This window comes from Chlorocebus sabaeus, chromosome 13 (genome assembly GCF_047675955.1).
Source record: "Chlorocebus sabaeus isolate Y175 chromosome 13, mChlSab1.0.hap1, whole genome shotgun sequence".
Taxonomy (NCBI): Eukaryota; Metazoa; Chordata; class Mammalia; order Primates; family Cercopithecidae; genus Chlorocebus; species Chlorocebus sabaeus.
In genome coordinates, this window is record NC_132916.1 from 41,698,278 (window position 1) to 41,724,545 (window position 26,268).

The following is a 26,268-nucleotide window of genomic DNA, read 5'->3' on the forward strand; positions in this document are numbered from 1 at the left end:
CACCAGATGCCACTGGCTAAATTATTGAATTAAAATGTTTGTGGGAACCTTCTCTATGAACTATGTTGGGCTTTTGAAATTGTTTTCTTCCTGCCAGGGGACATTATACATATGGTCTTTGTAGGCATATAGTGGGTAGCAACTAAAGAGTGTTTTTTTTTTTTCTGTTGACTATAGATTCTGCTATCATTGACTAGATGATTTTGTTGAAAAACTATCGTTGATGGCAGAAGAAAGAAATGAAAGGAACTCATTAAATACTGGAGACGGTGATTCTCAGTATTTATTTTTAAAAGGAAAATTCTGATAACTATGTAGTGAATAAATGCTTTTTCAAAACTCTCTTTTATTTTAAAAGAAAGCTTTGCAGCATGAGTGTCCTAGTTTTTATTCATTCTATTAATTGCAATTATCTTTATGACAGATTTAATAACGTGTTTGGAGCGAGCTAGCCATTATTTGAAGACAGAATACAGGTAAATATAGGTATCCTAACTGTGTTGCCGTAGTTGTGTATTGCTGAACATTTTGTTTTCCTTCACGTTAACCCAGATACGTTTGTGCTTAAAGCTCTTTTTAACCATTCATGTTGTAACTAATGAGGAATATTTGAAATAGTTTCTTATATAGCAGGAAGTCAGCAAACATTTTCTGTCAAGGGGTAGATAATAAATATTTCAGGTTTTCCAGGCCATACAATCTCTGTTGCATTTATTCATATAATCTCTTGCTGTTGTAGCAAATAAAAAGCAGCTATAGACAATGTATTCACTAACAGACATGCTGTGTTTCAGTAAAACTGTGTTTACAAAAACATCAGTAGGGTGGATTTGGTCCACAGGCCATAGTTTGCTGACCCCTGAGTTCCACTGTAGGGCCAGGGAATCATTACTGAGTCTAGACTGTATTTTTTTTTCCTGGCTGGTATTTGGGAGTGACTTTTCGATTCTTTCATTTTGGAGGAGGTGCATTTTGTCTTTACCACTAGAGAAAAACCTACTGCAAATAAGAAGATGAAAATTTTCAACCCAGCTTTAACCTGAAAAACTACTTAGCCACTTTGATGCACATTTCCTTATCTATCAAGTAAAACAGTCTAACGCAGAATTTCTTAGCCTTGGCACTGTTGATATTTTGCGTCAGATAATTCCTTATATTGTAGGGCTGTCCTGCGCATTGTTAGATATTTAGCAGCATCCCTGGCCTCTATGTCCTAGATGTCAGTTGTGATAACCAAGAATGTCTCCAGACATTGCCAAATGTCTCATGGTGGGCAGAATCGCCCCCAGTGGAGAACCACTGTCTAGAGATCATTGTCGACAACACTAACAAAAACTTTGACTTTTTTTTTTTTTTTTCTGAGACAGGGTCTTGCTCTCTTGCCCAGGCTGGAGTGCAGTGGTACAATTATAGCTCCCTACAGCCTCAAACTCCAGGGCTCAAAGTATGCTTCTGCCTCAGCCTCCCAAGTGGCTGGGACAACAGGTGTGCACCATCATAGCTGGCTGGTTTTTAAATTTTTTAAGAAATGGGTGTCTTTGTATATTGTCCAAGCTGATCTCTGACTTCTGGACTCAGCTTCCCAAGGTGCTAGAATTACAGGTGTGAAGCATGGCACCCACCTGTGACTCTCTAGAGTGCTTTCCTAGTGCGCAGTATAGCTCTCTGCACTTAGCACAGAGTAAGTAGCTCTTGTGAACATTTCAACATGTCTGCAAGGAAGATTCTGTTACATCCTAAAAAACAAGGTACAAACCAATTAAGACTTGCTGAGGGGTACATACCTCATAAGTGTAGCCAGGGAGTCAGGCTTAAGAGCCCGTGGTCCTATCTCAGACATTTGGACATTCTAATGAATGAGATTATTTTATGTGCAGGAACAACTCTAGTGTTAACTAATATTAAGTCTGATAGGGGGAATAATGAAAATGAGCAATAATTAAATGTTGCTTTTAAAGTTACTGTTCATCCAATATACACGTATGCCAATATTATCTATTCTAGCTCTACCTCTACAGTCCCAGCTGGTGATAGGGCCTCTGGGTATCAAATGGTCATTTCCTGTTCTCCTAAAGAAAGGGAATATATCCAAGCTTACAAGGTGGCATTATGGTGCCAGACATCTCAGCTTTAGCCCAGCCATTTTGTAGTATTTAGATTAAATAAAAGGCCTGGTGACTAATACAGGTCCACAAGCACTCATCTGTAATTATGAAGTATAGAAAGTTTTGAAAGCCTTTTGTAACTCATTTGGTGGCGATTGTTGATTACTGTGACCTTAAATTAGTTTGACAGCCAAATTGGACTAGGTTAACATGAGACCATTTAATCTTTACATATGTTATTTAATATGACTATTAAGGCATTTGACACAGGTATTTTAATGTTTTTTATTAATGTCTGCAGACCCCACCAGCGTATTACATCATATACATCATTAGAACTGTTTCACTTTTCTAGAAGCCAAGAAATTCTGAATTCTGAAATATAGCTGATTCTGAGGGAGTTGGCTCTAGGGAATTGTTACCCTGTAATGGGAATTCTCACTATTTTTATTTCTTAATTCCGTGAGTACTGCTGCAATGCAGGGACTCCAAAAGGTCAATGGGAAAAAATTATGAAATATTTATTTGGATAGTTTTGATAATTACTTGTTACATATATAATTTGCCAAGTCAGCAAGAGGACACTGAGAGGAAATGAAATAAAAACAACTTCTGTTCTGGAATCTGTTTGGGCTGGTACACTCTTTTTAAACAAACCAAGTAAACATTATGTAAAGTGGTATATATACAGAAGTAAGGGCACATGGCATGCATCTTCAAAGCTGACAACATTCTTATAATACTTTGGCTTCCTTTTTGTGTGTTTTTTATAGATGTTTATGGCTGTCTTCATATCTTGTTGATATGTTGACACTTGAAGAAACTAGAGATGAAGAAACAATCTAAGAGAGATTATATGCAGTATCAGGGTCCCACTGCTAGCTAGGTAGTGCCGGAGACTGGGCCTCTCTGCTCCTAGCACTGACACCCTTCGGCTGCACCACATGCTGTGACATATTTCTGGAAAGTTTCTTGAAAAATAACTGTTAAGTAAATTGAATCCTAATTTTTTTTTTTTTTTTTTTTTTTTTTTTTTTTTTTTGAGACAGAGTTTTGCTCTTGATCCCCAGACTAGAGTACAGTGGTGTGATCTGGTCTCACTGCAAACTCCGCTTCCCAGGTTCAAGCGATTCTTCTGCCTCAGCCTCCCAAGCAGCTAGGATTACAAGCATCTGCCACCACACTGGGCTAGTTTTTCTGTATTTTTAGTAGAGATGGGGTTTCACCATGTTGGCCAGTCTGGTCTTGAACTCCTGACCTCAGGTTATCCACCCACCTTGGCCTCCCAAAGTGCTGAGATTACAGGCATGAGCCACTGTGCCGGCCTTGGAATCCTAATTTTAAAATATATACTTTTTTTCTGATTACAAAAGTATTTCATAACTAATGTAGACCAGACCATCTAATATGGTAGCCACTAGCCACGGGTAGCTAATGAACACTTGAACTGTGGTGAGTGCAAATTGAGGTGTGTTGTATAAAATGCACCCCAGATTTTGGAAGTTAAATCAAAAAAAGAGAAAATATCTTACTGGTATTTATTTCCGTTTATCACATGTAGAAATGATAAAATTTGAACATGCTGGATTAAATAGAATATATTATTAATTTTGCATGTTTCTTTTTACTTTTTAAAAATATGACTACTCGAATATTTAAATTTGTGTATGTGGCTCCCATTATATTTCTATCAGACTGTGCTAATATAATGGCAATATTACAGTATATATAACATGGAACATGGAAAGTGAAAGTTCCTCACAATCTTACTGCCAGAGAGAATCTAGGGATATTCTTCTTTGTCTTTTTTATCCATAGAAAACAAAATTATTACATATTTTGAACATTTCTTATAGAAACAAGATTATACTATGTATAATGTTTAGAAATGTTTCTGTTTCTGAAAAATATTTATTGGATGTCTTAGAATCAAGTAAAATGCATTAGGGAAGCTCATTGTTTAATAGACTTTATGGTGAATCCTTACATAAAACAAGGAATTATTGTGTAAAAGTTGCCTTCAGATGAACATTGTAGATCAATCTGTATTTTCACAAATCAGGTTTCTAATTTGCCATTAAAGCAAGATATTATATGGAGGGCAGAAAGTACTTTAAAACTTTAAGTACAGTTTAATATTTTTTTGTTGTGTAATTTAATAAAATATAAATTATTTATTTTTCTTTTTCCAGCAAATTCTGCCCAGCTGGTTGTAGAGACGTAGCAGGAGACATTTCTGGGAATATGGTAGATGGATATAGAGATGTAAGTAATTGAGGGTAATGGCAGAGAATGAATTAAAAGGAGTAAGTGCTTTACTCTGTGTAAATTAATTACTGAGTAAAGTCAAATGAGATAAAAAAAAAACACTCTAGATAGATGCATGAGTCTCTCTTCTCTGAGAATAAATGAAATAAGTATAAAAACCAAGGTTACCCATGCATTCATTCCTATTTCTAGCATTTCCAGCTAAGCTTATTATAAATGAAATGAAAAACAAAACTTTACCATCTGAGTGTATTATTCCATCCACTTTCTGTAAGAGGTTATAGATTTGCATCCTTTTTGTTATGGTTTATTTCTTTAACATTCCAACTGGTTCCTGTAATAGAGCAAAGGACTTGAATATTCACATCATAGAATAGTGACACTGTGTCTGAGGCCAATGAAGCCATCCACCCTGCTCTTATTCCCCTCTCTCTTTGCAAACCAAGTTCTTATGTCCAGTAAGACTGCCTGGGTTATGTAGTAATACATTGTTCCTACATGTCCTATCTCAGATACATAATCCTCCACTTGTTTCTATTTACAGATTTCTGTCCTGGAAATCTAGTATCTGATTTGTTTAAAAATTTACATTGCTATTTGAAGTAGTTGGGTTTATAGCCTAGCTTTTGAGAAGTGCCTTAAGTTATTAGAAATCTATAGCAAAAACCTATTGTTGTGAAACTGTTCTTAAAGTTATTAACGTGTATTTTTATGCCTGTGGGAAAATAACCTTTATCTACTTGTTCCAGGTGATTGATAAATCCTCTGTGGCGTGGGGGAAAGGTTTGACTGTAATTTTCTCTTTTAGCATATTCTGATCCTGGGAACAGCAGATTTTGTTGTTATTTTGCCTTTAGTTCCACTTTTCTATATTTTTATTTACAAGATTGGCACAGAATACTTATTTGACCTACAAATTGACTCTTAAAATGTTTTATACTATTTCAGTTTGAAGATTTACTTGGCTCAAGCGATTCTTAAATGACTACAGGGAATTAAGAGAAATAAAAAGTTGACATTTTTTCCCAGCAAAAGAAAGTTTTATTTATTATTTTCCTGTTCTATGCAAGAAATGTAAGAATTATGTACAGTAAGAGAAATAGCATAGTTTTTTCTTACTGTGGATGTTTATCTTACCTCCTGACAGAGCTATATTTTTTAGCGTAACAGGTAAATGATTTCCTGCATGGTAGATGGGAGTACATGATCCTTAAGTGCTGGCAAACAGGTTTCCTATTTGACTCACTAACTGATTTTGCACTGTTTGCTTTTAGAATGATTTTATCTGGAAGGAAATTTTGTGTTTCGAAAGCTACTCTCTTCGAAGAACTCGGATTAGTGCCTTTTTGTATATGTCAATGTCATGGATGTATTAGATACTTATTGCTGCATAATAATATTACCATAAACTTAGAGGCTTAAAGTGGCACATATTTATTATCTCATTTTCTGTGGGTAAGGAGACTGGACATGGTTTAGCTGGGTTCTCTGCTTCAGGGTCTTATAAGGGTGCAACAAACGTGTCAGCTGGGGCTGCAATCTCATTGGAGGCTCAACTGGGGAAGGATCTGCTTCTAAGCTCATGTGGTGTTGACAGCATTCAGTTACTTGTGGATTATTGGATTGAGGGCCTTGGTTTCTTCCTGGATTTTGCCTGGAGGCCATCCTCAGTTCTTGCCATGTAGACCTTCCCAACGTGGCCACTTGCATCCTCAAAGCAAACAAGGGAGAGTCTTTGAGCAAAGGCATCTCCTAGCAAGATAGATTACACTCTTATATGATGTTATCATGGGAGTGGTATCCCCTCACTTTTGCCATATTCTTATAGACTTAGAAGAAAATCTCAGCTCCCATCCACACTCAGGGGGATTCAGAGGAATCCCACAAGATGGGATACAGGGAGTGGGGATCAATGGGGGTTATCTTGGAGTCTGCCTCCACAGTGCCTTCATCTTGGGAAATGTATTCAGTTGTAGCAAGTCTTTTCGGAAGAATTTTGCAACATCAAAGCATATCCTGTAGGTCAGGATAACAGAATATGTAAAATAAATAACTAGAGGAGCTATTGAAGAAGTAGGTACCCTGTCTCAGGGAAGAATATATTGTCTTACAGAGCTATTGTAGAAAAGGTATTGGCTTATTCTGTGTTACTCCAAAAGACAGAACTGGGATCAATGGATAAAAGTTATAGGGATGCCAATTTCAGCTGCATATAAGGAATAATTGAACAATGCAAAATGGGATAGGCTGTCTCGAGAAACAGTGATTTCCTAGTCACTGGAAATGTCAGGTGTAGATGTTAAAACCATTTGTCAGGGATAGACTGTCTTTGTGTGGGAAGGCTGCTGTGGAGTAGAGATAGGGGTGGTCTGTCAGGAGGTGTGAGGGGGGATCTTTAAAGGCCTTTTTGAATTTTTGAGATTAGGTAGTTCTGTCTCCTACTGACAAATTTAGGCATCCAAATTGGTGTATGTTTCCAATGCCAGTGAAGAAATATGGGCTTCTCTTAAGATCTGCCTCACCTGCCCCCAGAACAGTTTTTCTTTTGGCACCTTCTTCCCAGCCTGCTAACTAAACCATCTGTTTTTAAGCAGAACACATCACTTAATTAATTTGTTTCAGCAATTCTCCTCTCCCCAGAATGTTCAAGAAGTACTGTAAAATAGAGACAGTAAACATGTAGTGCGCTGCAGTTTAAGAGGAGAAGGGAAGAAACTGAGTCTCTTGTACACACCCAGAAAAAGCCAGAAGGAAATACATTATAATGGCAAGTGATTATCTCTGGGTAGTGACAATATGAGTGAATTTTTTTTTTATTATTGTTTCCAACATCTCTATAAAGAATGCACGTTTTATGAAGAAAACATTATTGATATGGTAATTAGGACTATAACAGCACAGAAATAATTCATATTATGGAAAGAGGCATATATTTGATAATTTAACATTTTGCTACCATTCCACCAACATTTTTACACATGTGCTTTATTCTACCTTACTGCTTTTGGTTCATGTTTTATTAAATGCAATCTAAAATGTTTACTTTTTTTTTACACTTCCTTTTAAAACATTGTCAACACTATTTTAATACAAGTTGATTTTTCCTAAAGGAAGAGTTAAGAAAATGCTGGGATGATTTGATAGTTGCTTGAAAGTCGTTTAGCCTTAGTTCACACTGATCTATTTGGCCATCATTTATGGCTTAGTGAGCTTCAGAGATGTTTATTGTAGATGATGCCATCCACCTCCAATTGCCTGAGCCATGCAGGTATTCTCTTCAGCTGGCCATTGCATTCCCTTTCCTAAAGAATTATTACATTTACATTATTCTGTTTAAGTATATTTTAAGATAATTTACTAATTAAAACCATTTGTCAGGGATAGCTGAACGTCTTAGTATCAAGTAAAATTCATTAGGGAAGCTCGTTATATTTTTTGTTTGTTTGTTTGTTTGTTTTTTGAGACGGAGTCTAGCTCTGTCGCCCAGGTTGGAGTGCAGTGGTGTGATCTTGGCTCACTGCAAGTTCCACCTCCTGGGTTCACGCCATTCTCCTGCCTCAGCCTCCTGAGTAGCTGGGACTATAGGCGCCTGCCACCATGCCCGGCTAATTTTTTGTATTTTTAGTAGAGACAGGGTTTCACCGTGTTACCCAGGATGGTCTCGGTCTCCTGACCTATTATCCACCTGCCTTGGCCTCCCAAACTGCTGGGATTACAGGCGTGAGCTACTGTGCCCAGCCAGGAAGCTTATTGTTTAATAGACTTTATGGTGAATCCTTATATAAAACAAAGAATTACTGTGTAAAAGTTGCCTTCAGATGAACATTGTAGATCAATCTGTATTTTCACAAATCAGGTTTCTAATTTGCCATTAAAGCAAGATATTATATGGAGGGCAGAAAATACTTTAAAACTTTAAGTACAGTTTAATATTTTTTTGTTGTGTAATTTAATAAAATATAAATTATTTATTTTTCTTTTTCCAGCAAATTCTGCCCAGCTGGTTGTAGAGACAGTCTGCTCTACAGAGCAGAATGTACATAGGCTAAGTACATATGCTAGGTAATATGTACCCGTGTACATAGGCTAGGAAATACAGCTTTCCAATATTTACATTTCAGTGAGACTTAGACTTCAAAATAGCTTAAAAATAAAGACATAAATTGTACCATCTCTTCAAAAGGGAATTTTCAAAAGTCAGGTTCAATAAATGTGAATTTTAAAAATCAATACCAGCCGGGCACGGTGGCTCACGCCTGTAATCCCAGCACTTTGGGAGGCCGAGGCAGGCAGATCACAAGGTCAGGAGATCGAGACCATCCTGGCTAACACGGTGAAACCCCGTCTCTACTAAAAATACAAAAAATTAACTGGGCATGGTGGCGGACGCCTGTAGTCCTAGCTACTTGGGAGACTAAGACAGGAGAATGACGTGAACCCAGGAGGTGGAGTGCGCACTGAGCCAAGATCGCGCCACTGCACTCTAGCCTGGGTGAGAGAGCGAGACTCCGTCTCAAAAAAAAAAAAAAAAAAAAAAAATTCAATACCAGAAAAGTGGCAACTTAAATAAACGTCAGTTTTCTTTAAGTTGCATTGATGAGGGAGTGACTGTTTTGAAGAAAATAATCCTGGAAAATGCTGGTAATTTTATCATAATAATATGATAGTGAAACTTGATGGCTAGTCTTTTGGAGATGTATCCTATAGCCTACAATTAATATTAAAAGAAATGGCAAAAAATCACAATTACTTTTGCAGCAACCTGTTATGGAAAGCCATAGCTGCAATTAAATAAAATTTTTATAAAAAGGGTATACACCATTGAATTCCTTCAATACTGGGTACTGTGAGAAAGGAGAATATTTGTTGGCCAATGATGCTGTTAGATCCTCTTGCTTGTTGGCCTGCGAACCTGTCCTCTTATAGCCAAGGAGGCTCTGGAACATTCTAAGTACATTGAGAGCTCTCTATAGGCAGGATTCCTAGGATGAAGACCAGTGATCCCAAGGACAGTGGGAATAGCTGCCCAGCAGACCACTGAACCAATTTGGTTTTCATTCTGGGGTTTAGCAAGGAAGACAGGCCTGCATGGGTCCTATAAAAGGTGCACTGGGTACCCTTTAGAATCACAAAGTGACAGACCTTCAGAAAAGACACTAGACCAGCAGTCCCCAACCTTTTTGGCAACAGGGACTACTTTTGTGAAAGACAATTTTTCCACAGACTGGGTGGGGGATGGTTTCAGGATGAAAGTGTTCCACCTCAGATTACCAGGAATTAGATTCTCATAAGAAGCGCAGAACCTAGATTCCTCACATGCACAGTTCTCAGTAGGATTTGCACCCCTGTGAGAATCTAATGCATTTGCTGATCTGACAGGAGGTAGAGCTCAGGCTCTAATGTGTGCTCTCCCACCACTCACCTCCTGCTGTGTGGCCCAGTTCCTAACAGGCCATTGACCAGTACCAGTCCACAGCCTGGGGGGTTGGGGACCCATGCACTAGAGAGCATCCAGTCTAGGCTTGTCGTTGTCCAGAGGAATGAGAAGCCAGGTCAGGAGCAGTGGAATGACTTGCATATACCTCGTGGAGTTAGAGGCAAAGCCAGGATGACAAGATAAATTGCTAAATTTAAATTCTGGACTTTTCCTTTTCAGTTGGCTCCTCCATTTTGTTTGGAACCAGGAGTCCAAACTGATGATAAGAAAGCTTTTTAGTGAAAGAAAATTCAGGAAAAATATACAGAAAATTCAGGAAAGATAACAATGCAAGCTACATTCTTATTAAAGAGTACAATCTTTTTCTCTTCTAATTTTAATTATTTTTTTCCTCCAAAATTAGAGAGGGTAGTATTTGCATCTCTGTTTCAGCATTCTCATGTTTTTTTCTTTTTTTTTCTATCGTGAAATCTTTCCTCTCTTTTGTTATGATAGCAGTTATTGCAAAACTGACTCACTCTGCCAAACCTAATGTAGTTTGGGAAATAGGAACTCTCTAAATTGACGATCACAAAGTTCTCAACTTTATTGCAAATATATTAATTGCAAAATATGATTTGTCTCATTAGTCCTCATAGTATTGTAACTTAAGTCTAAGGGAACTTTTCCATTGTAAATAAGGTAAGCAGCGTTGTCATTAACAAAAAGAGAAATTCTTGAGTCCAGTTATTGAGACCCAATTTCATGAGCTGCCTTTCTATGTTGGCATTAATACTCATGAAGAAGTGGAGCATAGCTAAGGTTTATTTAGGAAGTTATGTTTCTTATCCCCTCACTCCTGGGTTTGAGTGCCTTATCACCCTTCCACAGAGGTCTTTGTTTGGGGACCTACAGGCCTGGGCACCCCATAGAAAGTTCTAGTCATTTCTGTAGCCCCAGTTCCTGACAGAGCTGATTCCAATCCCACAACCGCCTGTAAAGCAGAGCCAGTCTGCTGCTCCTGCTGCATCTGTCAGAACAGCCAGCAGCCTGCTGACACCTCATACTGAACATCGCAGGGCTGAGCTGGCACTGGCTTTTTGATGCCTCCTGAGGGGATTCAGGAAGTGAGATGGAGGCTGTCAGCCCTGAGTTGCTCATCATCCCTCTAGGGACTTCGTTAAGCTTTCTGTTCCATTTAATGTTCTGTGGCTGTCATTACCATTGTCGTTTTGGTACCTTGATAAATCTCTAAATTAATTTAAAAATGAAATTAATTATGTGGAATTGAAAGTTCAGCTTCATAAATGATAACTTGGCATGTGTATCTAATAGCCTAAGTATAAGAAACTGGATCTGTTATCAATTTCTGCTTAACAGGCCACTCCAAAACGTAGTGGTTTGAAGTAGCAGCCATTTTATTTGCTGATGAGTTTGAGGGTGAGTAATTTGGGCTCCACCCACACTGAATTGGATTAGTAAGCTCCCTTAGCCTGGAATCGCTCTTGTGGCTACCATCATATGGCAGATTAACTGGGGCTCGAGAGTCTAAGGTGACTTCAGTCACGTGTAGCGGTTGGCTAGGCCCTGTTATCTGCAGCAGAACAAAGTAAGCCACATGGCCCAGAGTCAGTGAGGGAGGTGACGACTCCACATGGCCATTGGCAGGCTTTATTCATTGGGGCCACTGCTATAAATTACCACAGAAACAAAATAGAAAATGCCAACTATATTTTAACTGTGTTCTTTTAAGTTCTGCATAATAATGTTGCTGTGTTTCAGACCTCTTTATTGTGCAAAGCTGCCATCCATGCAGGAATAATTGCTGATGAACTGGGTGGCCAGATCAGTGTGCTTCAGCGCAAAGGGATCAGTCGATATGAAGGGATTCTGGCCAATGGTGTGCTTTCGAGGGAGTAAGTACTTTTTTTCAGTACCGTTTGTTCTGAGTAGAAGGTAACCCTGAAGGATAATTAATCAGCTCACAACTTTGAAAAGACAGCAGGGATGTGATAGCAAGGGTTTGTCAACTGGAAAAATATGCATGAGTGCTTAGAGAAGCATTTCTGGTCTCTGCATGGATGATAAATGTAGCAATCAGAAAGCTCACTGGTTATGCTGACATGTAAATTAAAATGGCGCACTCTGAAGCCCTGGGGCAGAGGAGTATTTTTACTCTCGGGTGCTTTTGTGGGAGAATATAAAGGCTTAATCCTTTTTGAATTTTTACAACTTCAGTAAATTACTAGTTGTCTCCAATATTATTATCAGCTGAAACCCTTACAGAACACTGAGCTCCCTGGAAGACTCCTAGAGACACTCGTTCAGTGATGAGTTTGGGAAGTGAAAAAAGGTGGCCTTTGTTAACACTGTTTAAAAAGATGGCCTTTGTTAACGTTATATTCTTCATTTGTTTTTAATCCTGTGCTCTTTTAGCTTCATGAGAAAAAAAAAAATGTGTTAAGTGCTTTAAATGGTTCAACTTAAGCTTTTCATATTTTCAGATTTCCTCAGCCACTAGAAAGTGTACAACTAGAGCTGTGTAAAGCTCAGTGTCAGCCTGCCTTGTGGTCCAGACGTCCACACATATAAACAGGCAGCTCAGAATGGCCAAGTGGGAGACACTCCCAGAGTGGAAACCTAGTGAGGGAAAAGTGCTCCTTGAACCACTGTATTTCTCTCTCTCATTCTCTCCTTCTGCCTTCTGCAGCTCTGTTTCTTGGACAGGTTTTCACATGGCCTGGGTTCCAAGAATAAGGCACAGGACAGAAGTTTTAGGCGTTTTGGGATCCATAAGTCGGGGAAAAAATGTCAGGACCTATATATTCTATCTGTATGAATTCTATCTATCATTAGTTCTATCTATCATTCTATCTATCATTAATCTGTATGATGTTCTCCCCCTGCCCCTGCTATTTTGTCCTAGCCCCCTCATGCATCAGAAAGAACATGGTCATATTTTAGTGTTCCATTTTCACAATGGATGGTGGGCCATCTTATCTTGGATAGGTTCTCAAGTTAGTCAGCATAGATACGGTGACTCTGATGTTATTTTGATAATTGTACAGTAGTGTTTTCCTTCCCCCTCCTACTTTTTATTTAAATGTATTATAGTTAGCAATGTCATAGATCAAATAGGTATCCTGACCACAAGTTGTGACATTGCTTTTATTGGAAAATGTGTCTTAAGTTCTGCAGAACCAACTTATGAACTCACATATAAACTTTGGGCCTAACACCCATTTTATGATTGGGATTTTTGGCTCATGCTCATAGGCAGTGGCATTTGGAAGCAGTAACTGAAGTTGGGGGAGAGGTGGTTAGGTCATCTTCACGAAGAAGGTGAGTCTTGTGTTTGATGGAAGGCAGGAACAGTGCTTAGGGGGATTATAGGAGTAGGGTCAAGACTTAGGAGCAATGTTAGAGAGGGGTGGTGGTTAGCATGGTGCCATTGGCACACCATGCTCGCGGCCAGGAGACTGGCTAGTGGGTGTCTATGGAGAAAAGGTAGAGCCTCTCACTGGCAATTCTGAGTTCAGGGTCAGGGTGGGGGTAACTACAGAAGATGTTCCAACATAACTGTTTCACAAGCAATGCAAGTAGTACTGTACGTAATCCACAAAAGACTTCCATCCACCAAGGACAGCGGTGCATGCCGGGCACTTGGACATGCAGGCTTACCTCACAATATTTGTGTTCTCTGCCTACCATGACCCTCCCATTTACTTTCCCCTTCTGGATAGATTTTTAGCTATGAGAGGACGCAAAGTGTTCTTTTCATATTACCTGAACATTCAAAGACAAATAAGTCTCTAAATTTGTGCCAAGGTTTAAGATCCAAAAGTTTAGTAACAGTATGCTATTAGAAACAAATCTTTACTCAAATGAATAAAATGATACATATATACTCACATATATGTAACATTTTTCACAAATATTTGCCACATACTTTTCAGAACATTAAAATTTATTTTAAAATTTACACCCTGATTTATAGTAAAAGTGATCACTTATGCACAGTAAATCTTTAAATGCCAACTTGACCTTGACTTTTGAGGATGTATTCTTTTTTATGTTTTTTGATGGTTTCTTCTGTTGATACAAGGGTGCTACTTCAGGAAGATAACAGGCTCTAGCCTGAATTTGTTAGGTGCTACCACCTCCAGACAGGAACAAAGAACTACCCTTTGGCTTTCAGTCTGTTTTTTGGAATCATTTGTCTGTATTTGTATACATTTGAATGCTCTTTTTGTAGGAAAACAGGATAACAAAAAGTTTAACTTGGATTTTATCTTACTTTTGAACAAGCATTATTAAAACTATTGAATAAATTAGACTTTATGTTCTCAGTTAACTTCTATGTCGACTAGACTTAATACATACATATATAATATTTTATATAATTTTAAAAGTGTATATTATATATTTTATAATATATAATTATATAATTTTACATATATAATTTATATAATTTTATATATTTTATATAATTTGAAGTTAAACTTCCATGCAAAAAGCAGAGTACAGAAATCTAAACCATTAATGAATTAGAAAAGGTTTTGCTTCATATTCCTTATAGTTATTTGTACTAATTGTCTGATGTTTATTTTGGGAGGAGTATAGAAAGTTCAGCATCATATCAAGATCTCTTCTTATTTCCAGATCTGTGATTTTGCACTGACTTTTTGCACTGAGCAAATAGTTAACTGTATGTTCACACAGCCTCTTCCACTCATTTAGAGTTGAAATCTTCAGGGAGCAGTTGTTTTTATCTGTGTTGTTTTGCTCTTGGGGAAACACTGTACATGCGGTCATTGAACTTATGTTCCCACACATGATTGTTTGGCATTCAGGAAAAACCAGAGAAGGAAGTATTGCAGCTGAGGAAGGAGTCCCTAAAGTAAATATCCAGGGCTCTTCTGGGATTCATCTCCGGTCAGGTCATTTCCTTGATTTGAAGAGACCAGAATGGTATCAGGAAGAGGGACTGACCTCATACAGAGGACGATGGTGCTAACCATCAGAAGCAAAAACCTTCTTTCTGTTTCCATCAGATGATTCTTTATTGCTTCTGTAGCCCTCTGGGAAGGCTTCTTACTCCTGTAATCTGATTGAATTCATTCACTCTAATGTGTGAATGCTTCAGAACCCTAACCTCCCTAGGGTGTTTTTATTTTAAAAAGAATAGGCCTATTAACCTATAGAGTTCTTTAAGTGGTCTGTATTTAATTCATTCAATGGAATTAAATGGAAAAACATTTTCCAGTTGATAACAGAGGAAAGCCAGGCAGAGAGCTGTTAGAAGCAGAGCTTCTCCTGGTTTCTTCTCAGGATTAACTCCAGAGTTATCCTTTCCATACTTTTTGGTCAACAACAAAACTAATATTTCATGGCAATGGGAGTGAGCTTAGTTTCTTAGGGTTGTCGCAGCATTATTTAGGCTTATTTGAGCCACATTTCAAATTTAACAGCGCAGGAACATTAGAGAAAATGGAAAAAGAGACAAAAAAGAGGTTCTACATAAATCTTAATACAATTTTAATATGATTAGCGCCTTTCTCTACGTGTCAGGAGAGTTGAGTTCTCATCCAAGCTTTTTTGCTAACCGTGAACTTAGGCAAGTCCCAGGACCCGTGTGGGTCTGAGTTTTCTCATGTAAGTAATGATTGGTGCCTGCATTATATTCAGTGCAGAGATTATAGAAGAACCTATATGTAGAATACCAGGGTTTATGGAGTCTGCCAAGCATAGACCATGTGAAAGAGAAAATCTATTCTAGAGAGTTTCACTACCCATTACTTCTAAAAAGAGCTTTTGATGGGAAGGTACTTATACTCTTGGCCAGAGTACTTTTGGATTCTTTGTGGATTTCATGTTTTAGTACTCTCTGTGTCCATTATTCCCATCTCTAATTCAGAATTAAACATTTAAAATAATACGCAGCACTCTGAGATTGTAAAATAGTTGTAAAAAGTTGGACACAACCGGGGCATCTACCTTTTGGTGTTTACCTCTGGTATCTAATACTGTGGGCATAAAGCTAATGTTGAGGCCTCCAGATTTTCCATTCGTTCTATGTATTTTTCATACCACTGACTTTGTGAGGGATTATTTTAAAGGTTGATCTGGTCTTCAAAGGTAGATAAGGACATTCCTGTGGCCTTAGGAATCTCTTCTGCACTGAAGGAGACAACTGCAGAATGAGGCTGATGCGATCATTTCTCGTGTGATAGTGACAGAAGCGGCAGTGAGGCCAGCTCACTGACATGCTGTGTGTTTTCTCCAGCTGTTCCTTGTCATCCAGGAGCAGGAGCTGGTTCAAGGCTTGGTGCTGGTTGCTACAGTAGGTAGGAGTGTGGCTGTGGAGAGAGAGAGACCGGGCAGAGACTGTCCCAGAGTAACACTGCTGAAACAAGATCCTCAATGAAAGTCGAGAGATCTGTGGGGAAGGCAGATGGAAATGAGTGGGACACTTTAAGGTGACTGCTGAAACGGAGATTTCAGGGCAGTAATCCTTTCTGTCTTCATCATCTTGCATTAATTAATTGAGATGTAAGGTTATTCCTGAGACTGTATATTTACACATTCCTTTCCAATAAATTCCGCATGGTGGAAATAGCACAGGATTCTGATTCAAAAGCAGCATCTCGGAATCCTAGCCCCTTGTCACCTGTATGAATTTAGGAAAGTTGCTTACCTTCTGTGGGTCTAAGTTTCCTGTTCTATAAAATACTGATGATGAAGATAATACCAGTAGGTTTGCAGGGATGTTGTGAGGAAGCACAGGTGGGAAAGCTCTGGGATGTAGCTATATTAGTCAATAAGATCTAGGTAAGCAACTCACCTTCTCATCTTTGTCTTTATTGTTTCAGTGGTTCCCTGTCAGACAAGCGATTTCTGTTTACCTCCAATGGTAAGGATCATGTTTTCCTTAAGAATTTGATATTTTCGGTGGCCCACACCTGTAATCCCAGCACTTTGGGAGGCCGAGGCAGGCGGATCACGAGATCAGGAGCTCGAGACCATCCTGGCTAACACGGTGAAACCTCATCTCTGCTAAAAATTCAAAAAATTAGTGGGCGTGGTGGCGGGCGTCTGTAGTCCCAGCTACTCAGGAGGTTGAGGCAGGAGAATGGCATGAACCCAGGAGACGGAGCTTGCAGTGAGCTGAGATTGCGCCACTGCACTCCAGCCTGGTTGACAGAGCGAGACTCCGTCTCAAAAAAAAAAAAAAGAATTTGATATTTTAAAAGTCTTCAGTAGTAGTTTATTCCTCCATACCCTTCAGATTATATAGTTTAAAAGATGTTTTTTTTTTCTTTTTTTCTCAGGTTACATAGCACCTTTTTTTTTTTTTTTTTTTTTTGAAGCAGAGTCTCATTATGTTGCCCAGGCTGGTCTCAAACTCCTGGGCATAAGCAATCCTCTTCCTTCAGCCACCCACACCAAATCTTCTTGACTTAACCATCCACAGGACAATAAGCCTAATTAACATTAAGCAGAAAATATGTTTCTTTGTAATCTAAACTCTCTCTCAAACTTTTGCCAAAAATAGTAAAAAGTGAAGTATTTATTTTAAGATAAATCTCTTTATCTTAGATTTTAAGAGAAAAAGCTTTCAAATATTGCAATTTGGTTTGTTACTATTTTGAATAAAGTTACTGAAAATGAGTATACAGAATAAAGGCTTTTTAGCTTCTCCATCATGGAATGTAAATATTCTCTCTCAGCATAAACCATTTCAAGGAAGACACTACGAATATTTCTTCTTTGCCTTTATTTGCTGACTTCACATTGGCATATTGGGCATGGTATAGTTAAGGTCCTTTGGATGAATATTGGGTACAGCTTACTGATCTTCAGAGGACTTAGACACATCTGCTTTTCAAGTACGTGGAAAAAATGGGGTTCCCCTCTGATTCTAAATATTTTAAAGTGAGAAGGAACACAGCATTTTAAATCTTTAATACAGATTGCACTTTGTTGAAATCAGGATGAATTTAGAAGGTTAGAAAATAAAATCTACAGTGGGGAGGAAGAGGTGTCACAAAGGATGTGACTCGGAGGTCTATTAAAAAGAAAAGCAGTAACAGCTTCAAGGCATGGTAGTACAAATGAGTGAAATGCAAGTCTGGAACATTTAAAAGCTGGTAATTAAACACTTGATTCCATGTCAGAATAAAAGTCAACCAGTTGAATATTTCTAGGTGAGATGGGGTACTACTTTTTTTTTGCTGTTATTTTATGTCTGTATCTCAAATATCTTACTGTACTCTTTTTTCCAGGTTGCAGCAGATCCTTGAGTTTGGATCCTGACGGGCAAATCAGAGCTTCTTCCTCATGGCAGTCGGTCAATGAGAGTGGAGACCAAGTTCACTGGTCTCCTGGCCAAGCCCGACTTCAGGACCAGGGCCCATCATGGGCTTCAGGCGACAGTAGCAGCAACCACAAACCACGAGAGTGGCTGGAGATCGATTTGGGGGAGAAAAAGAAAATAACAGGTGCAGAAAGTAACACAAGTGCAAAGTGCAGGGGTAGTTTCCTGACTGTAAATGACTTGCAGTTGAAAATACGCTTATTGTGTACATAGGTGCCTCTCTGCCTACCTCCAAGTTCTTGAAATATTTGAAAATGTAACAAATCTTTACATTCTTTCTGTGAAAAGAGTCTGTATGCAAGTTGTAAATATGGATATATGGATTAGAGAGAGATTTTTTTTTCAATGGTGAAACCTTTATATGGTATATTGTCAGTGTGAAAACATTAATCTGTGAACAGATTTTTTAATGCAACTAATATAAGTTGGCCTGTGAGATGATTTGAGGTTTCAAATGAGGGAGAAAAAAATGAAACTTGAAATTATAATACATGTTATATTTAACAAACTTTTAAAAATAGCCTGTAAATATTATTTTCTTACAAGGAATTAGGACCACAGGATCTACACAGTCGAATTTCAACTTTTATGTTAAGAGTTTTGTGATGAACTTCAAAAACAATAATTCTAAGTGGAAGACCTATAAAGGAATTGTGAATAATGAAGAAAAGGTAAGAAGTAACCCTGGAGGCAAGAGAACTGAGTAGGAGAACAGGCCTCTATATATTTTCATCAGTGTGTTTACATTAAATATCTCCTTAATAAAAGACAGACCAGGCGTGGTGGTTCATGCCTGTAATCCCCAAGCTTTGGGAGACCAAGGCAGGAGGATCATTTGAGACCATCCTGGGCAACATAGCAAGATCCCACCGCTACAAAAAAAATTTTTTTTAATTACTCAAATGTGGTGGTGCACACTTGTGGTCCTAGATACTTGAAAGGCTGAGGCAGGAAGAACACTTGACCCCAGGAGTTCAAGATTACAGTGAATAATGATTGTGCTATTGCACTACAGCCTGGGCAACAGAGTAAGATCCTGTCTCTAAAATAAAATAAAATTTTTAAAATGATGATGGGCTGGTCGCGCTGGCTCACGCTTATAATCTCAGCACTTTGGGAGGTCAAGGCAAGGGGATCACCTGAGGTCAGGAATTCGAGACCAGCCTGGCCAACGTGGTGAAACCCTGTCTCTACTAAAAATACAAAAATTAGCCAGACGTGGTGGCTGGCCCCTGTAATCCCAGCTACTTGGGCGGCTGAGGTAGGAGAATCATTTGAACCTGGGAGGCAGAGGTTGCAGTGAGCCGATACTGCACCATTGCACTCCAGCCTGGGCGACAAGAGCGAGATTCCATCTCAAAAAAAAAAAAGATGGTGCTTTCTTGGCATGCAAGAATAAGAAATGTGTCAATAAAAACCTTGAGAGATTTGTGATTTAATTCTTTTCCACTTCAGGAATGAAATACTTGTGATTTTCTTGGGAAATGATAATTGGCAATGTGAAATGGCTGCTTCAGTATAAGCATGGTGGATATTTGAGTTGGACATTTGTCTTGGGATCCTGTTAGTGGCAATGAGAATTTGGAAGGAAACAGCAAAAGTGAGAGAGCTGAAGCCTTGCACTCTTGAGGTTGCTTGTCTGTAGCACCAGCTAAATGTAGAAATATTAAGGTCAAATAATACAACAAGGCAATTTTAGCTTCTTTATCCAAAATGAAATTTAAATCAGTAAACAGATGAGCAGCATGATCTTAGTTAGATAAATTGGCCCTTGTTTACAAAGCCTCGTATCTTCAATATCGACAGTGTCTAGAAAAATGCAACAGACATAGAATCCTTGCCTTGGTTTCATATAACCAGGTATAAGTGGGATGATAAACATTTAAAAACTAACTAATAGAATCTTAAGGTAAAAATAACTTCCTTCTATAGGTGTTTCAGGGTAACTCTAACTTTCGGGACCCAGTGCAGAACAATTTCATCCCTCCTATCGTGGCCAGATATGTGCGTGTTGTCCCCCAGACATGGCACCAGAGGATAGCCTTGAAGGTGGAGCTCATTGGTTGCCAGATAACACAAGGTAGGGCTCAGGGCAAGCCAGTGAGTTACTCAAGTTTGGTCATATTTTTTTTTTGCCTATCATTGTTACTAATGTGGTTTTCCCAACATCCCTCCTCTCTCAGGTAATGATTCATTGGTGTGGCGCAAGACAAGTCAAAGCACCAGTGTTTCAAGTAAGAAAGAAGATGAGACAATCACAAGTCCCGTCCCCTCAGAAGAAACATCCCCAGGTAGAGCAGTGATTGTTTTGTGGTTTCATAAGGAGCATAACTAGTACCCCACCCAATATCAGTAACTTCAACAAAATTTATTTTTCTCTGACTTATAAATGCTGGAGGTGGATGATCCAGTGGTATTGGCACATATTGTAAAATGATGTATGTTTACAGCTTTTCGTTGCAGTGTTATAAATAGAAAAAGATTAGGAATGAACTTATGTGCCCTTCAGACACTAGGTACGTATTTTGTGGAAAAATAAAATGTTAGCACATTCATGCAATGGAACACTCTGCAGCCACAAAAGAAAGAATGTATTGGTAATATAAAAAGCTCACTGAGATATAGAGGCAACTTAAAAAAAAATAAGCAAAATACAGAACTATCTTAAGTAGCACACCACCCTTTCTGCAAAAAGAAGAAATAAAGAATAAATATTCATTCCATTGTCTCTGGAAAAATGTCAAGAAACATAATACAGCTTTCTGTGAAGGAGGAAGAGAGGTAGGAGGGACACATTCCATTCCATACTTTTGTATACTTTTTGCATTTTGAACACGTAAGTGTATAATCTGTTCAAATAATGAACATTAAAAGTACATTTTTTCAGAATATAAAATAATTTGCATATCAATTTTATGAGATTTGGAAAGATTAGAAAAACACAAATAAGAAAACAAAACTTAGTCATAAATCAGTATCCATAGATAATCACCAAATCTCACTGTTTCCAGTCAACTATATTTATATTTCTAACTTTAAGACAAAAATGGTAGCATATTATTCTGTTCTGTAGCATGTATTTTTCATTTAACATTGTGTCATGAGCATTTTCCAATGTTATTGGAAGGTTGAAGACCCCAGTTATTAATGTCTATAGTATTTTTCACATGGGTAAACCGTTATTGACTTGACCATTTCCCTGCTGTTGGATGCTGAAGTTGTTTGATTTTCCCCAAATTTTCACTCTTAAAAATAACACCGCTGCTGGGCGCAGTGGCTCACGCCTGTAATCCTCGCACTTTGGGAGGCCGAGGCAGGCAGATTGCCTGAGCTCAGAAGTTCAAGACCAGCCTGGGCAACACAGTGAAACCCCCTCTCTAATAAAATACAAAAAATTAGCTGGGCTTGGCAGCATGCGCCTGTAGTCCCAGCTGCTTAGGAGGCTGAGGCAGGAGAATTGCTTGAACCCAGAGGGCGGAGGTTGCCCAAGCCGAGATCACACTACTGCACTCCAGCCTGGGTGACAGAGTGAGACGCCATCTCTAAAAAAAAAAAAAGAAAAAAAAAATAATAACACTGCTGTTACTTATACACAAATTTTGTTTTCATCTAAGTCCCTTTTCCCCTTCTTCATGAATTGCATTTTTCCATCCTAAGCATCCCTTTATCTTCTTCCCAGAGATCACAGAAGAGAAAGATGAAGAGGAAATATTTTTCCTTTACTTTGTGTATTTTCTACAAACTTGGGGACTGCCTTGGTGGCTGTCAAAGTGTCCTTTTTTTAGAGCAGAAAGAGCTGTAGGAAAACATGATGTGGTGTTTCATGCAACATAGTGGAAATGCTGTTTGAGGTCATCAGGCTGCACTTCCTGTCAGTCCGCAGCCCCAGAGCTCTGTAATGAGGATCCCAGTTTTCCAGGCTACTGTTACGGTACAGGTCCAAACCCGCCTGCCATCTGGGGAAATGGGTTGCTTGAGCCAAAGTAGGAGCTCCACACTGTGCTGAAATCATTTACCTGTCTTAAATAGTTCTCACCTGAGGGGTGGGGGTGGGGGGTTGGTTAAACTCCCCCCTCATTTCAGATTTTTGGAGTTTAATATGGGCCAAGCAACAAGCCCAGTGTACCTGTTAGTCCCTGAGGAACATTGGAAACTGTCTCTGGGGGGCTGGGGGAGAAATTTTATTTTCCCAAACTTTAGCCAAGATTTTGAATCCTTTGTTTTTGCTTTCCAATATCAGTAAATGCCTAGCATGTATTCATTTTCCCCCTGCATTAAATACTTAAAGACTTTCAATTCCATGTTCAGTTTTAGATCATGAAATGTGGTTGTCGGTCATTTATGTTGTAACGTGATGGCTTTCCCTCTTCTTTAGGAATAAACATTACAACGGTGGCTATTCCATTGGTGCTCCTTGTTGTCCTGGTGTTTGCTGGAATGGGGATCTTTGCAGCCTTTCGAAAGTATGGTGACTTTACATGTTTAAATTTCTTCTCTAATTATGCAAACAAAAAACCAAAATGTTTATTCTTCAGAAATGCATACGTACAAAAGCAGCATGACTTGTTTCAAAATAAAATGTTAACTTATATTTTAAAAACAGGTTAGATAAAAGAAATGATCAAGTATTACTTTATTAATCTTTTTTAATAGACAGGGTCTCCCTGTCTTCCAGGCTGGAGTGCAGTGGTGAGATCACTCAAACTCCTGGGCTCAAGCAATCCCCTTGCCTCAACCTCCTGAGTAGCTAGGATTACTGACATGTGCCACCATGCCCAGCTAATTTTTTATGTTTTCTAGAGATGGGATCTTGCTTTGTCACCCAGGCTGGTCTCAAACTTCTGGCCTCATTTGATCCTCCCACCTCGGCCTCCCAAAGCACTGGGATTTGAGGCATGAACCACCGCATCCCACCATGTATTACTTTATAAGCAGTTCTTGTCATTTAGAGACCTTTGGTAAAGACCTAACCTTTGAGTATTGTTGAAGTATCCTGAAATTGACATATTGCTTTAGAAGTATCTGTGCTTTTCCTCCCCGAAGAGTAAAAGGAATATTAAATAGGCTGCTTGGGGTATCACCAAGCTGCCCAATAACTCAGCCTCCCCAAGCCTCAGTTTCCTTATGTATGAAATACAGTTTACCCAGATGAGTTCTGAATCTCTTCCAGAACCCTAAAATACATGTTTATTTTAACAAATGTTAGCTGTTGGATCTAAAAAGAAATGGAAAGTATTCTGAAGTTTTCTCTTTTTATATTTTAAGCAACTTCAGAATCTATAATGTGTATATTAGTACAAATAGAATGAAGAATAGCTTCTGCCATCATGAGAGAAGGTACAAAAGTCTCTGGTTCAGGTAGATACTCATAAGCTAAAGCATGCCTTAGTGTAATGTGCTTGTATGAAATGCTTTTAAAGACACCCACAGTTTGGGACTGGAGTATAGTAGAGATGAAGTGAGACCATGTGGTCATGAGGAATTGCTTCAGGATGACTGCATGAGCTAGTCATAAACTAAAGGCATCGATTTCTAATATGCAAAATAAGATTAGTATATATTCTTGTGAAATCTTGTGACCTTTCTTATACATGAGATAAATTTATAGATAATTCTACATATTTGTATGATTTTCTAAAGCACATGGCAGCTGCCATCTCATTTAATTCTCACATCAACCCTATGAGGTAAGTACTATTATGATCCTCATGTTACATAGGGAGAAAGAGGCAGATACGGTGGCTTATAAATATTCAGTAGGACTTTCTGTCTTGATAGGAAGAAGAAGAAAGGAAGTCCATATGGATCAGCAGAGGCTCAGAAAACAGGTTGGTTGAAAACTCTATCTACAATTTTATCTCTCTTTGAGGAAGGGACAGGATCTGCTGATTGAAAGCATAAGGAGGCCAGTGGCCTGCATTTATTTGGTTAAAAGACATAAGCCCTATAGCTTTTAAAGTAGCATATCTATAAGGAAGGAATTTATTGTGTCCTGTTTCTTTATTTTAATGGCCACTTTACTTTTGTTCAATGTCGTCCCCATCACTTGTCAACATCCTTTTTTCTTGACCACTAGAGTTTAGGCCACGACACTGTCTGCCACCAAGGAGGTACGACAAAAGCCTTATCAGTGAACTGAAGTAAGCCTGTGTTGTTAGCATCTGCAGGCCTGTGCTGTACTTTCCACCCTGAGGAAGTGAGAAAAAGATCAGGCAGGGCTGGTGTGCAGGTTTCAGATAATCCTGCACACCAGCCCTCCCTGGTCTTTTTCTCACTTTCTCAGACACAGGCACCCACGCAATGAGTTAGTCATGGTCCAGAGAGAGAAGGCAGTGGGGCAGGACCCCTGAGAAAGCTCAGGGACCATTTGAGACTCCACCTCCCCAGGGTCTAAACACCAGCTGCAGTGTCTCCTCTGTGTCACAGATGCCATGCCAGTGCAGGTTGTGGGAGACCATAGCCAGATGATCTCACGAAGGGAGAATCTGGGATCTGATGAGGGCAAAATACCTTTTAAAGGCACAGCGGAAAGCATGATTAGAATAGTGTTTGCTGTTGTGGTTAACGACCTTGACATGCTGTTCTTAGCACACACACCTGAGGAGGACATTTATCACTGTCAGCTGTCAGGAGGCAGCCTGACCTCTGACTCATCAAGGAACATGTTCTGGAGGATGCGCATTACATTTCTGACATACTCATTTGTTTCATGTTACCTTTATTCCAGACTGTTGGAAGCAGATTAAATATCCCTTTGCCAGACATCAGTCAGCTGAGTTTACCATCAGCTATGATAATGAGAAGGAAATGACACAAAAGTTAGATCTCATCACAAGTGATATGGCAGGTAAGTGTCATAGTTCCAGGACAATGCTGTTAGATTGGAGGTGCTGCTTGTGGGGGAGGGAGACAGGAGAGAAATAAAGCAAAATCCTTTTCTATTTAGATAGGGTCCAATAAATCTGAAATGTGTCTTTGCATTCTGTACAGAATTACAAACTGACTCTGAGATATTACTTAAAAGCCCTATTCAGCCAGTCTGTTCACCTGCAGGGGATATAGTGGCATCCATAGTGACAGCCCTGATGTACTACTAGTATCTGGAAGCCCTGAATCTATTTTTGTTACCAAAGCTTTGATTAAGGCACTGGTAAAGAGGGACTAGAAGGAGGAATTAAATACAGTTCCTGCCCTGAGGAGGGTGAGATAGGAAATAAAGGAAACCTCTCAGTATGAGAAGAGCCTCAGTGTCCCTGACAAGCCATCATCAAGGGTCAAGCTTCCCAAACTATCTATGGGGAAATGCTTTTTGTGTCTTTTTCAAAAATTTCTACTCCATCATGAATGAATACACTGTAAACTGCAATATAAAATACTAGTAAAAAGGAAATTTTAAAGACATACAAAATACAAAACTGTAATTTTTTGTTAGATTAAACAGACATAAAATTACTCTAAGAGTGACAAAGAGTAACTTAAGAGTAGTTTCTTGACACTTAATTTCTGCATCTGTGTCTGTGGCACTGCTAAAAACAGTTCTCAGATACGTAGGACTCTGTGGGGCATGCTCTGAGTAGCACTGTGCTCTCTCGCTTCTCCCTCCTCACATGCAGCCTGAGGACTTGCAGTACAGGCATCACTTGGGGGCTTGTTAGAACGGGAGGCCATAGAACTGGAAGCTCTCAGGTGATGCATGTGCACATCAATGACTGGGAGTTGTCAGTGTGTTGGTTGAGCCACTTTGTGGGCAAGGAGAGCATCCTCTGCAACCAAAATCTATCTTCTTGTTCCTTGGAAGTGACATGAAGTGAGAACCTATTTTCTGTACTCTTACTCCTTTCATTCTCCTTCAGCTTCTAATTCAGCCTCTCCTCCTTCCTCGCTGAATGGTCCTTCTCAGGCTCCTTAAATGTGGAATGACACGGGTTCTGTCTAACCCCCACTCACCACAGTCTCTCCCCTAAACAGTCCCACACCCTCCCCAACTGCCAGCAGTGCCCTTCCATGTATGTCTGTCCATGCTGCTTCTCACACCCAGACTTCCCTCTCAGTCCCCAGTCCATCATTCTCAGCAGCCTGCTGGATGCCTCCACCTGCAGATG

General features: G+C 39.1%; 1 protein-coding gene across 3 annotated transcripts in view; it reads left to right on the forward strand.

Annotated features, from left to right (window-relative positions):
- Nucleotides 1-26,268, forward strand: part of DCBLD1 (discoidin, CUB and LCCL domain containing 1) — a 66,249-nt gene that overhangs the window by 37,053 nt on the left and 2,928 nt on the right. Inside the window, exons 4-14 of one of the 3 annotated variants that reach the window (XM_073022432.1) lie at nt 425-476; nt 4,298-4,370; nt 11,572-11,705; nt 16,662-16,702; nt 18,075-18,290; nt 18,713-18,837; nt 20,099-20,246; nt 20,350-20,457; nt 22,542-22,629; nt 23,949-23,994; nt 24,894-25,013. In XM_073022432.1, the coding sequence (XP_072878533.1) occupies nt 425-476; nt 4,298-4,370; nt 11,572-11,705; nt 16,662-16,702; nt 18,075-18,290; nt 18,713-18,837; nt 20,099-20,246; nt 20,350-20,457; nt 22,542-22,629; nt 23,949-23,994; nt 24,894-24,977 (1,115 nt within the window). In that variant the 3' untranslated portion in view covers nt 24,978-25,013. Of the gene's footprint in view, nt 1-424; nt 477-4,297; nt 4,371-11,571; nt 11,706-16,661; nt 16,703-18,074; nt 18,291-18,712; nt 18,838-20,098; nt 20,247-20,349; nt 20,458-22,541; nt 22,630-23,944; nt 23,995-24,893; nt 25,014-26,268 lie in introns of all 3 variants that reach the window. The other 2 variants (XM_008007231.3, XM_038000979.2) reach the window with 2 other exon arrangements.